This window comes from Hemicordylus capensis, chromosome 2, assembly GCF_027244095.1.
Source record: "Hemicordylus capensis ecotype Gifberg chromosome 2, rHemCap1.1.pri, whole genome shotgun sequence".
Taxonomy (NCBI): Eukaryota; Metazoa; Chordata; class Lepidosauria; order Squamata; family Cordylidae; genus Hemicordylus; species Hemicordylus capensis.
Window position 1 is genome coordinate 241,685,924 of NC_069658.1, and position 12,490 is coordinate 241,698,413.

Consider the following 12,490-nt stretch of genomic DNA (forward strand, 5'->3'; position numbering starts at 1 on the left):
GCAAAACCGAGAGGGCCCCTGAATTGGAAGAGGGTGAGACCAGTTTCAACTTCTTTTCCAAGTAGCTTTGTAGTGTGCTAAGGAGAAGGACAAGAGCCGCCGAAGAAAGGGTGAAGGAAAGGGAGCAGATCTGGCTGGGGGATTTGGGAGAGGAAAAGTGGGGGCGGGGCGGGGTGGGGCGGGAGCTCACAAAAGATTTTCAGAGGGAGAGGATGCACTGCGTGACCCTCAGCGGGGGGGGGGGGGGTCAGTGGCTTGCAGGCAAAGGAGGAAGTCTCTGGTTGCTCTTTGAATGTGTGCCTCCTCCCCTTAAGGGAAGAGCCTCTGTAAGGAGCTGGGAATGATCCCTTCTTTTGTAAAATGCCCCCCTGGCATGATGATGGTCTTGTGGTAGCAAGCAAGAACTGGTCTTGTGCTAGCAAGCATGACTTGTCCTCTTAGCTAAGCAGGGTCCACCCTGGTTGCATATGAATGGGAGACTAGAAGTGTGAGCACTGTAAGATATTCCCCTCAGGGGATGGAGCCGCTCTGGGAAGAGCAGAAGGTTTCAAGTTCCCTCCCTGGCTTCTCCAAGCTAGGGCTGAGAGAGATTCCTGCCTGCAACCCTGGAGAAGTTGCTGCCGGTCTCTGTGTAGACAGTGCTGAGCTAGACAGACCAAGGGTCTGACTCAGTATATGATTGCTTCCTATGTTACACTTCCCTCCCAGAACAATGTGCAGAATTCAGTGACACCATGTGTGCTGTAAACCCTCCAGAGCTGTGAGCTTGGGGCAATATCCAAATATACTATGTAAACTAAATTCAATTCAATTACAGCCATTCCTGCTGAAAGGACAAGCCTGGTGGAAGAACAACTCCAATCTTGTTGGAGGTGCCTGTTGGAGCATAGAACTGGAGATGGAAATGCAAGCTGCAGCTGGCCCAGAGACCATCAAGTCTGGTGGCAGTGAGGAATTCTGGGAAAGCAGTGTGGAGAAGGCCATGGGTTGGGACACAATCAGTTCAGATGTATACTACCAGCACTTCAGGTGCTTACGCTACAAGGAGGCTGAAGGACCCCGAGAGCTCTGCAGCCAACTCCACAGGTTTTGCCATCAGTGGCTCAAACCAGAGCAACACACAAAACACCAGATGCTGGACCTGGTGATCCTGAAGCAGTTCCTGGCCATCCTGCCCCCAGAGATGGAGAGCTGGGTCAGGGAATGTGGGCCAGAGACCAGTTCGCAGGCAGTGGCCCTGGCAGAAGGTTTCCTTCTGAGCCAAGCAGAGGACAAAAAGCAGGAAGAACAGCAGGTGAGAGAGTTTCATCCTGGTAGTTAGAGGAAATTAATTTGTTTGTTTATAGTTTTAAGAATAACTTTTTAAATTCATTTCTATTAAAAATTGCTATTTCACCTTTCTGCAAATGTCAGTGTGTCTCATAATAATAATTAAGAACAAACTAAGTCAACAAAGAAGTACAATTAATTAATAGTTAGTTAATTAATAGTAATTATTAAAATAAAGAACAATTTGAGCAAGAATAAATTCCCCCTGGCTGTCCAGATTTCGCTCAAAATCCTTGCAGGAGGTTGTATTCCAACCCTCCAGCCTCCTATCTATGCCTGTCCTGTCCCCCACCCTTCACCCATCTCCTGCCTGGGATTTTCATTGGTGTTTCAGGTGCAGGACCGGTTAGCAGAAGCGAACCCTAACTTTTCTGAGGCAGAGAAGACTCTATCAGAAACCAGACGGAAGCTGCAGTTCAGTGGGATCTCTCAGGGGGGTGATGCAGATGCCACCTCACTGGGTAAGGATATTAATGGATCTCATGCCTACTGGGTCTCCCTTCCTCTGATTTGGCTAAAGTGCATGCTGCTTTTGCGTTCCCCTGAGACTGTTTGTGGGAGGCTTTTCTCTCCAGTCTACCTTATATAAACCTGGAGATCTGTTTATTGTCAACAAGTTAAGAAATGTATATGTCACCTTGGGTTCTGCACATCAGTCAGTGGCAGTCAGATGATCTTCTTCTCCCCTCCCCACAACAAGGAACCGATATTAAGCATCATCTGGCCACCCTTGTCTCTCTCATAGGCTTTGGAATATCTCTGGCAATGAGTTCACAGTCGGGTCCTCTGTGTGGTGGAAGAGAAATGGCTTCTCTGCAACCACATCAGGTAGGATATGGATAATCAGGGAGATGTTTTACCTCGGCTATTTGCTTACAAGACGAAGACGTATTTGAGCTGAAAATGTTTACTTCTTTCAGGGTCCCTTGTCCTTTGAGGAGGCTGCGGTGCATTTCACGGAAGATGAGTGGGCTTTGCTGGATGCAGACCAAAGAACCCTGCACAGAGAAGTCATGGAGGAGACAACTTGGAATGTGGCCTTTCTGGGTAAGGCTCCTTCTTGATCCAAAAATTGCTCCTGCTACCTTGTTTGTTGTTACCCAGCATTCTTTTTTTCTGGCAGGATTCTGGGATCTCTCCACTGGGTAGGGGGAACACCTACTAACTTGGCAAAGAGGCACCTTTTTAATGTGGTGATTCTCTTTATTTAGCAGGGGGAGTAACTGGCCCTATCCACCCCCAGCACAGTACCTCCAGTGACTGTTGCTGGGGTCTATCTTATGTTTCTTTTTAGATTGTGAGCCCTTTGGGGACAGGGATCCATCTTATTTATTTATTATTTCTCTCTGTAAACCACCCTGAGCCATTTTTGGAAGAGCGGTATAGAAATCGAGATGATGATGATATTTATAATAATAATTAATAATAATTTTATTATAACAATAATTTTATAATAATATAAAGGACAGTGAAGAAGATGCATTTAAAATGGTCAATAACTAGAAACTATTGAACACCAATGAAATAAAGCAGGCCTACAAGAAAGAACAAGTAAAGAACCGAGCAGAAAAATGGAAAAATAAGCCACTGCATGGCCAATATTTGCACAATATAACTGGAAAATTCAGCTGGAATTTTATTATCAGTGTTGTTGCTGTTATTATTATAGATATCATTGCAGAATATAGGCTGTTCCCAGTAAAGTTGCTTTTTGTAATTGGCTGGTGGTGATTTCTGTGGCCCCTATGGCGTTGAGGTGCTCTTCAAGGTGTTTTGGAATTGCACCTAGGGCGTCAATTACTACTGGGATTATTTTGGTCTTCTTCTGCCACAGCCTTTCAATTTCAATTTGTAGATATTTGTATTTTGTGATTTTTTCCTATTTCTTTTTCTTCTATTCTGCTATCACCTGGTATTGCTATGTTGATTATTTTGACTTCTTTTTCTTTCTTCTCTACTACAGTTATATCTGGTGTATTGTGTGGCAGATGTTTGTCTATTTGTAGTCGGAAGTCCCATAATACTTTTGCATCTTCATTTTCTACAACTTTTTCAATTATATGGTCCCATCAATTTTTGGCTACAGGTAGCTTGTATTTTTTGCAGATGTTCCAGTGTATCATCCCTGCTACCTTGTCATGCCTTTGTTTGTAGTCAATCTGTGCGATCTTTTTATGACAGCTGATTAGGTGATCCCCTGTTTCATCTGCTTCTTTACAAAGGCGGCACTTGCTGTTTGTTGTTGGTTTTTTCTATTTTTGCTCTTATTGCATTTGTTCTTAGTGCCTGTTCTTGTGCAACCAATATTAAACCCTCAGTTTCTTTCTTCAAGTTGCCATTCTTAAGCCACTGCCAGGTCTTGGTGATGTTTGATTTTCCAGTTATATTGTGCAAATATTGACCATGCAGTGGCTTATTTTTCCATTTTTCTGCTCGGTTCTTTACTTGTTCTTTCTTGTAGGCCTGCTTTGTTTCTTCATCGTTGTTGTTGTTGTTGTTGTTGTTGTTTTGTAGCCAATCAGACTGGTAGTAGACTGTGACGAGAGAGGGGAGATCTTGTTTGTATTTACTTTCTGATCTTCCCAAAGAATTTTGTTTTGCTGCACCATACATGCTCTCTTAATAATTGGGAACTCTTTTTATTGGGGTTTTCTGGTTTGGTAACATGTTGATGTAGGCATGAGGATAAGGACAACGTCACTCTAAGATCCTTTAACATTGAATAAAGTAAAAGTTTATTAATTACACAAATTCCGTTGGTTGCTTGGGTCTCTGTTTGGAAAGTAGGGTAGCTTGCTTGTTTAGTTACAAGATTGCAGTTACAATATGTTTACATATACTTGATGAGTCTTGATTTTAGAATTGTTTCCTTCCCAAGCCCGTATAACCTTTTACTCAGAACCAGAGACACACTTACCCCTGGACTTCGGGGCCAAGGGCCAGGGCCCCCAAACCTTCTTTAGTCTGTCCCAGGTGGTGGCGTTGCCATTCTGTGCTGCTAGTCCACAATGCACCGGGTGGCTGACAGTGTTCTCTCTAATTTTTTTCATCTGTGTGCAGAATTAGATTTTGCATTAGCAGAAACACTTCTGCTGGGTGGCAGTATCAAGGCAGTGTGCACATGCATTCAAGGTGGGGCCTTCCTGATTCAACCTGAGCAGGATCTAAAATTAACTGAGCGGACATCAAAAAATGTGTGAGCGTGCGCACGCCTTAGAGGGAACTGGTGGCTGAGCATGACCTCTGCTTTAGAGATGGAGGAGGGGAAAGAAATATGTGGGATGGGAATATGTGGAATATAAATATGTGGAATATACTTGTTGTATATTCTTACATTCTTGTGAGTTCAGTTGCTGTTTCTGCCCTCAAGAACCCACATGTTAAAAATACTGCATGTGTCAGTGTGTGTGTGTTGGGGATGATGTTTAACTCGCAGTGGGGTGTCTGTGTCTCCAAAGACCTTTAGGTTCAGGCTCCAAAATTACCTAGGTACGCCCCTGCTCAGAACCGCACTAGGTTCTCTTTACCTCCCGCCTTCTCCCTGGGCTGTCCCTCAAACTCTTGTATTTACTTCCCTGAACCAAACCAGGTTCTCTCTGTACCCAGCCTATTCCGAGGCTGGACGTCAGATACCCTCTCTGTGTGTGTCTTTTATTTCCAACTGACATTCTCTAACTGAATTCTAACTGCTTTGTTTTCCCCTCACTGATCAGGGGGCTTCCCAGACTCAGCTACTGGGCTTTAACCCCTAGGGATGTGCACGGAACCACGGCTGGGCGGTTCTGAAGCAGCAGGGTGGCACTTTAAGGACAGTTGGGGAGTGCACTTACCCCTCCCGCCATCTTTCCCCTACTGGCGTTATTTTTTCATAAAAACCTTCAGGGCAGCAGCATACCTCCCTGCCGCCCCATTGCCCTTCTCGGCTGGAAGTGGCTAGAAGTACTGGGGGTGTGTGCGCACACACAACCAGTACTTCCAGCAGAGGAGATCTACGGGGCAGCAGGGAGGTTCGCTTGCGGGAGGAGTAAGTGCACCCTCCCCCTGCCCTTATAGCGCCAACCCCCCAGGGCCTTCGAACTTCAAATCGGCCCCGTGTTCGAACCTGTTCGGAGGCCCGTAAAAGGGCCTCCGAACAGGTTCGTGCACATCCCTATTAACCCCTTCATATCTGGACAACTAGAACGATACACTCATTTCATCATATAGAGGCTGTTCTCACGCTCATGGATTAGGCTGCACGAGAGAACCACTGGGATCGGTGCCCTAATCCCGAGGACCTGGGCACCACCTAGCCAGGCTAGCTGAGGTTAAAGGAGTGAGTGCTCCCTTAACTCGGGCTCCGGGATCATGTGGTTTCCAGCCCAGCCAAAGGCAGAGTCAGGGGAATCCCCCAATGCATTGTGCATGTCACGCAGTGCATTGTGGGATCTCCAGAGGCCAGGACATGTAGGCCCAGCCTCTGTAACTGCATGCTGCATAACGCAGTGCTGCTCTTCTGGGAGTGTGGTTCGTACTCCCAGCCAGAATCAGGCGCTTGTCTGGGGAGAAGGTGAGTTAAACCAGCCTTCCCCGCCCACCCAGTCTTGTGAATGACCTCACTGACTGATATTGGGGGCGTCCTTCTGGCTTGCCTTTGGAGGATGTAAAATTTTCGAAGCAAGTGCCTTTTAGATTCCCATGTCATAGACTCTTCTCTGCTTCAGAAAAGTTGGGAATCTAGACTGGCTATTAACAATTGCACTGGCTGGATTCCAAGACTGGCTATAACAATCACACTTCAAGCCAAGCCGGGAAAGCAGCAGCTGTATTCTTGTGCCAGGCTGATTATTCCTGGTTCAAACAATGTGGCATGACTCACTGGCTATTTGGGCATCGTCATGGAACTCTCAGCTGGCTTGCATCTATTTTTGGGAATAATGCTTTGGAGCTAATTGGCTGAAGATGAGCAGGAGGGATGTGCGACAGCAGAACCACATCCGGCAGAGAGACTTTTGGTATGAATCTTTATCCAAACAGCTCATCCCCTGCTAACGGAGCAAAGAGGCACCTTTTACACGTGGTGATTCTAGACAATACCTTCCATTCAACTTCATGGCTGGGTGGGAAGCGAAACCCAGGGGTCCATAGTCCACTCCACACCATAATTCATTTAATGCCAACCACTGGCCAGTATTTGATTTGTGTGAAGACATACCTCTTGTTAGGAACATAGGAACATAGGAAACTGCCATATACTGAGTCAGACCATTGGTCTATCTTGCTCAGTATTGTCTTCACAGACTGGCAGCAGCTTCTCCAAGGTTGCAGGCAGGAATCTCTCTCAGCCCTATCTTGGAGAAGCCAGGGAGGGAACTTGAAACTTTCTGCTCTTCCCAGAGCGGCTTCATCCCCTGTAGGGAATATCTTACACTGCTCACACATCAAGTCTCCCATTCATATGCAACCAGGGCAGACCCTGCTTAGCTATGGGGACAAGTCATGCTTGCTATCACAAGACCAGCTTTCCTCTCCTAGTCATTTTCTCAGTGGTAGTAGCAGCTGATTGGTTTGACGGTTTAATTTCAGCTTCCATATTTCCCTGCAATTCATACTTGGTTTCTTTCTCTCTGTTCCTGCAGGTGATTGGTGGACAAGGAAGTATGAGGGAGAACCATGCAAAGCATTAGTGGAAAGAGTGAGATGTAAAGGAGGACGACAGCTGAAGAAGGAAACAGAAGCACAACTGGAAAGGAGGAATAAACTCTCTGCTCTTCATGCTCATGGCTCCCAGGAGACCAATATCCAAGAAGAAATAGACAAAAGAAATCAAAGAAGGAAGTACCTCTTTAAAACTGAAGCTTTTTTGAAGAAAAATGTCATTTTTAAATCGAGGGTTAAACATAATTGGAGACTCAAGAGAGGAGAGAAGCCATTTCAATGTTTGGAGTGTGGAAAGAGCTTCAGTCAGAACTCAGCCCTTACACAGCATAAGAGAATTCATACAGGAGAGAAACCATTTAAATGTTTGGAGTGTGGAAAGAACTTCAGTCGGAAATCAGCCCTTACACAACATAAGAGAATTCATACAGGAGAGAAACCATTTAAATGCTCTGTGTGTGGAAAGAGCTTCAATCGGAGATCAGCTCTTATAAAACATCAAATAATTCACACTGGAGAGAAAGGATTTAAATGTTTTGAATGTGGAAAAAGCTTCAGTGGGAGATCAGAACTTACAAAATATCCAAGAATTTGCATAGGGGAGAAAGTATTTAAATGCTCTGAGTGCAGGAAGAGCTTCAATAGGAGCCCAGATCTTACACATCAGCAAATAATTCACATAAGAGGGAAACCATTTCAATGTTTAGAGTGTGGAAAGAGCTTCAATTGGAGCTCATGTCTTAAGAGACATCAACGAATTCACAAAGTAGAGAAGCCATTTAAATGTGTGGAGTATGGAAAGAGCTTCACTTGCAGTGAAGAACTTAGTGTATGTCTAAGAATTCATCCAAGAGAGAAGCCCTATAAATGCTTCAAGTGTGAAAAGAGCTTCATATGGAGCACGGATCTTATGAGACATGAAAGAATTCATACAGGAGAAAAACCGTTTACATGTTTTGACTGTGGAAAGAGTTTCAGCCAGCGAGAACACCTTAGCATACATCTAAGAACTCACACAGGAGAGAAATGCATGGAATCTGGAAAGAGCTGTAGTCAGAGCTCAAAACTTAGACAACATCAAAGAATCCATACGGGGGAGAAGTCATTTAAATGTAGGAAATGTGGAAAGAGCTTCAGCTGGAGCCCAGATCTTAAACGACATGTAAAAATTCACAGAGGAGAGAAGCCAGTTAAATGTTTGGAGTGTGGAAAGAGCTTCAGATGGCGCTCAGACCTTACAAGGCATGAAAGAATTCACACAGGAGAGAAACCATTTATATGCTTGGAGTGTGGGAAAAACTTCAGTTGTAGCTCAAGACTTGCACAACATGAGAGAACTCACATAGAAGAGAAACCCTATAAATGTCTGGAGTGTGGGAAGAGCTTCAATTGGAGCTCAAGACTTGCACAACACCAGAGAACTCACACAGGAGAGAAACCATTTAAATGTCTGGAGTGTGGAAGGAGCTTCAGTCAGACCTCAGATCTTAGGAGACATGAAAGAATTCACACAGGAGAAAAACCATTCAAATGCTTGGTGTGTGGAAAGAGCTTCCGTCAAAGATCAGTCCTTGTTAGCCATCAAATAATTCACAAATAAGATCAATTGTTTTAAATGTCTGGAGTGGGAAGAGAGCATTTGTCAGAACTCAGATGTTACACAGCATCAAATAATTCATTCAGGAGAAACACACTCCAGGGTTGTTGTTGTTGTTGTTATTAATTCGATTTCTATACCACCCTTCCAAAAATGGCTGAGGGCGGTTTACACAGAGAAATAATAAATAAGATAAGATGGATCCCTGTCCCCAAAGGGCTCACATTCTAAAAAGAAACATAAGACACACACCAGCAACAGTCACTGGAAGTATTGTGCTGGGGGTGGATAGGGCCAGTTACTCTCCCCCTGCTAAATAAGAGCCCCTGGTGGCGCAGTGGTAAAAAAACTGCCGCCCTGTAACCAGAAGGTTACAAGTTCGATCCTGACCAGGGGCTCAAGGTTGACTCAGCCTTCCATCCTTCCGAGGTCGGTAAAATGAGTACCCAGAATGTTGGGGGGCAATATGCTAAATCATTGTAAACCGCTTAGAGAGCTTCCAGCTATAGAGCGGTATATAAATGTAAGTGCTATTGCTATTGCTAAATAAAGAGAATCACCACTGGGCTCTTTGCCCAGTTAGCAGGGGTAACCCCTTATAAACCCTGGTGAGAGTCTCAGTCTGTTTCTTTAGCTTTAAAACTCCCAATGCATTGAAGCCTGACAACCATATATGTTCTTTTTCACACGTGGCCACCTGCTGTCATCCTATGAAACACTAAGGTTAATAGATACAAATAGGGGGGCCCCTCTTTTCTTTTGTTTTACTGCCAGGATAATGGTGGATAAATATTCTCACTTCCCTTCCCAGGGCTGAGAATATGAATACAACAAATATTTATATACCGCTTTTCAACAGAAGTTCCCAAAGCGGTTTACAAAGATATAAATAAATAAAATGGCTCCCTATCCCCAAAGGGTTCCCAGTCTAAAACAGAAACATAAGATAGACACCAGCAACAGCCACTGGAGGGATGCTGTGCTTGGGATGGATAGGGCCAGTTGCTGTCCCTCTGCTCAATAAAGAGAATTGCCACTTTTAAAAGGTGCCGCTTTGCTCAGTTAGCTGACATAGGAGCTGACAGAATTGTATTAGAGAATATTTTAGCTGTCTTCCTGTGTGTCTGAGCTGTTAGGCAGCTGGATAAATCAGATTTCATATTTGCCCTTTAACTAAGGAAAATGGAATAAGCAGTGGAGGTTTTTTTTAGTTCACTTCCAGGAGAATGGACTCAGATGCATATGGTCTGGCTGCTGTACCTTGCCAGAAGCAATGTTCCTTTTTTCCCTCAACCTGGAACAAAGGACTACCATCATGCATTTAAGCTGTAAATTTTGAGTAAATATTTTTACAACTCTAAAATAACTGATGTCTGCTCCAACAACAACCAGGTCAGGAAGCATGTAAGAATACTTTCAGACTTTTCTGTACTGTTTTCCTCTGGTTTCATCACAATCTTCATTTGCCTATAAACTCTGTGCCATTTGTTTATACTAAAGCAAGATTTTTGATTTATTTTATTTTTTTAACTCTAAAGCTGGACTGTGCTGGGTTTTATATTAAGCTAGCTTTGGCTAACGTGCTAAGTGAAGGCTCTAGGATTTGGGGGGTTTCCCTTCTCTCCGGCATATGTGGCTGAATTTGTGAGTTCAGAGAGGCACAAAGGTAGCCAGCCTGCCTGGAAACAGTTGCCATTGGTAGGGGATACTCAGGGTGAGCTGAGCAGTAGGGGGTATAAAGATTTTAACAAACAGGAGCTTGCACTCTGGGTTCTCCACATAGATATGAACTGAACTCATTTATTTATGGTCAACAACCAAATAAACACTACAGCAAAGAACAATACAGTACAATACAATAACATAAGTAAACATTTAAAAACCAGTTTGCAGGCACCTTATTTTACATGCCTCTGAACAAAAACAAGCAATCTTATGAGGTAACTTCTTCATGCTTATCTCCTAAAAAATAAACAATAAAATGTTTGATATGTGTGTGTCTGATATGTTTAATATATAGTATAACCCCTGCTAACTTGGTAAAGAGGCACTTTTTAATGTGGTGGTGCTCTTTATTTAGCAGGGGGAGAGTAACTGGCCCTATCCACCCCCAGCACAGTACCTCCAGTGACTGTTGCTGGTGTCTATCTTATGTTTCTTTTTATACTGTGAGCCCTTTTGGGACAGCGATCCATCTTATTTATATATTATTTCTCTGTGTAAAACGCCCTGAGTCATTTTTGGAAGGGCGGTATAGAAATCGAATTATTATTAATAATAATAAGGGCAGGTATTGGTCTCTGAAAAATCACATCGATCTTTATTTGTTTATGTTTATAACTTCCTCCAAGGAGCCCAGAGCGGTGTATATATTTGTTTCTCCCCAAATCACCCCTGCTAACTTGGCAAAGAGGCACCTTTTTAACGTGGTGATTCTCTTTATTTAGCAGGGGGAGAGTAACTGGCCCTATCCACCCCCAGCACAGTACCTCCAGTGACTGTTGCTGGTGTCTGTCTTGTCTTTCTTTTTATACTGTGAGCCCTTTGGGGACAGGGATTCATCTTATTTATTTATTTATGTATAATTTCTCTGTGTAAACCACCCTGAGCCATTTTTGGAAGGGCGGTATAGAAATCTAATAAAAAATAAAAATAAATATGCATTGCGTGCAAAGTAAACCTGATGTGCACATTCAAAAAATAAGGCTAATTCATAAAATTGATAATATGTGAAAATATAAATTTCTCGCACTTGCCCAGATTTTGAACAAAGTCCTTTTTTTAGATGGATATATTCCAACTCTCTGTCCTCTACCCCCCACCTTTGCTTGTCCTCTTCCTTTTCTAATTCCCCCCCACTCCTCCCCAGCCCCTGCCTGGGATTTTGTTGGTGTTTCAGGTGCAGGGGCAGTTAGCAGAAGGGGCCGCCAACTTCTCCGTGGCAGTGAAAGCTCTCGGAGATACCATCACAAGGTGAGGGTCAGTTGGATCTCTGAAGAGGGTGACGCCTTCTTGCTGAATGCGGATTAATGGTTCATGCTTCTACTTGTTAATGGACATCACTTCTACATGGTTTAGCTTCCTAGGGTGTGCCTAAAATGTATGGGCTGCTGCTCCGGTGTCCCCGAGTCAGTTTGTAGGAGACCTTTTTTCCTCCAGTCTGCCCCAAACAAAGCTGGACATCTGTTTAAGGTCAACAAGCTAGCAAATTCATTTGTCCAAATCAACACATTGAATTCTGCCCAGGATCCTATGGGGCTTATGTGTGTGATCTTTTTCTTCCTTCCTCAAGGAACCAGTATCTTTATTTATTTATAGATAAAGGGTGTGTGTGTGTGTGTGTGTGTGGATACATCACTACCTTTGTCTCTTAGTCTGTGGAATAATGCCAGCAATGTGTACAAGGTCATCTTCCATGTGTGGTGGTGGAGAAATGACTCATACAACCAGATCAGGTAGGAGAGAGTTCTCTGGGAATAGAGGCAGGGGACAGCTTGGGCACTTTTTTCTGAGTCTGAGAGAATCTGCCTCTTGATGTCTATCAAAGCTTCAAAGCTGCCCGCTAGTAAGCCTATAAAGGCATGAATTATTTTTTAAACATTTTATATTCTGCTTTTCCTCCAAGGAGCCCAGAGCGGTGTACTACATACTTAAGTTTCTCCTCACAACAAACCTGTGAAGTAGGTTAGGCTGAGAGAGAAGTGACTGGCCCAGAGTCACCCAGCAAGTTTCATGGCTGAATTGAGATTTGAACTCGGGTCTCCCCGGTCCTAGCCCAGCACTCTAACCACTACACCACACTGGCTCTGCCATTCTCACAGAACCATTGCCTGCTTCATCTTCATTATCCTTAGCTCTAGGCTTTCAAGAGGAAAAACCTTTTTCTTGTCTGCAAGTTGAAAACCTTTTCTTCTCAGGATCCCGTAT

The 12,490-nt window shown here is 43.9% G+C and overlaps 1 protein-coding gene across 1 annotated transcript in view; it reads left to right on the forward strand.

The window, feature by feature from the left end:
- LOC128347591 (zinc finger protein 420-like) overlaps positions 1-12,490 on the forward strand; it is a 43,323-nt gene that overhangs the window by 542 nt on the left and 30,291 nt on the right. The window contains exons 2-6 of the mRNA XM_053302540.1: positions 818-1,294; positions 1,664-1,790; positions 2,075-2,157; positions 2,250-2,376; positions 6,948-8,546. Coding sequence (XP_053158515.1) covers positions 899-1,294; positions 1,664-1,790; positions 2,075-2,157; positions 2,250-2,376; positions 6,948-8,546 — 2,332 coding nt within the window. The 5' untranslated portion in view covers positions 818-898. The remainder of the gene's footprint in view (positions 1-817; positions 1,295-1,663; positions 1,791-2,074; positions 2,158-2,249; positions 2,377-6,947; positions 8,547-12,490) is intronic.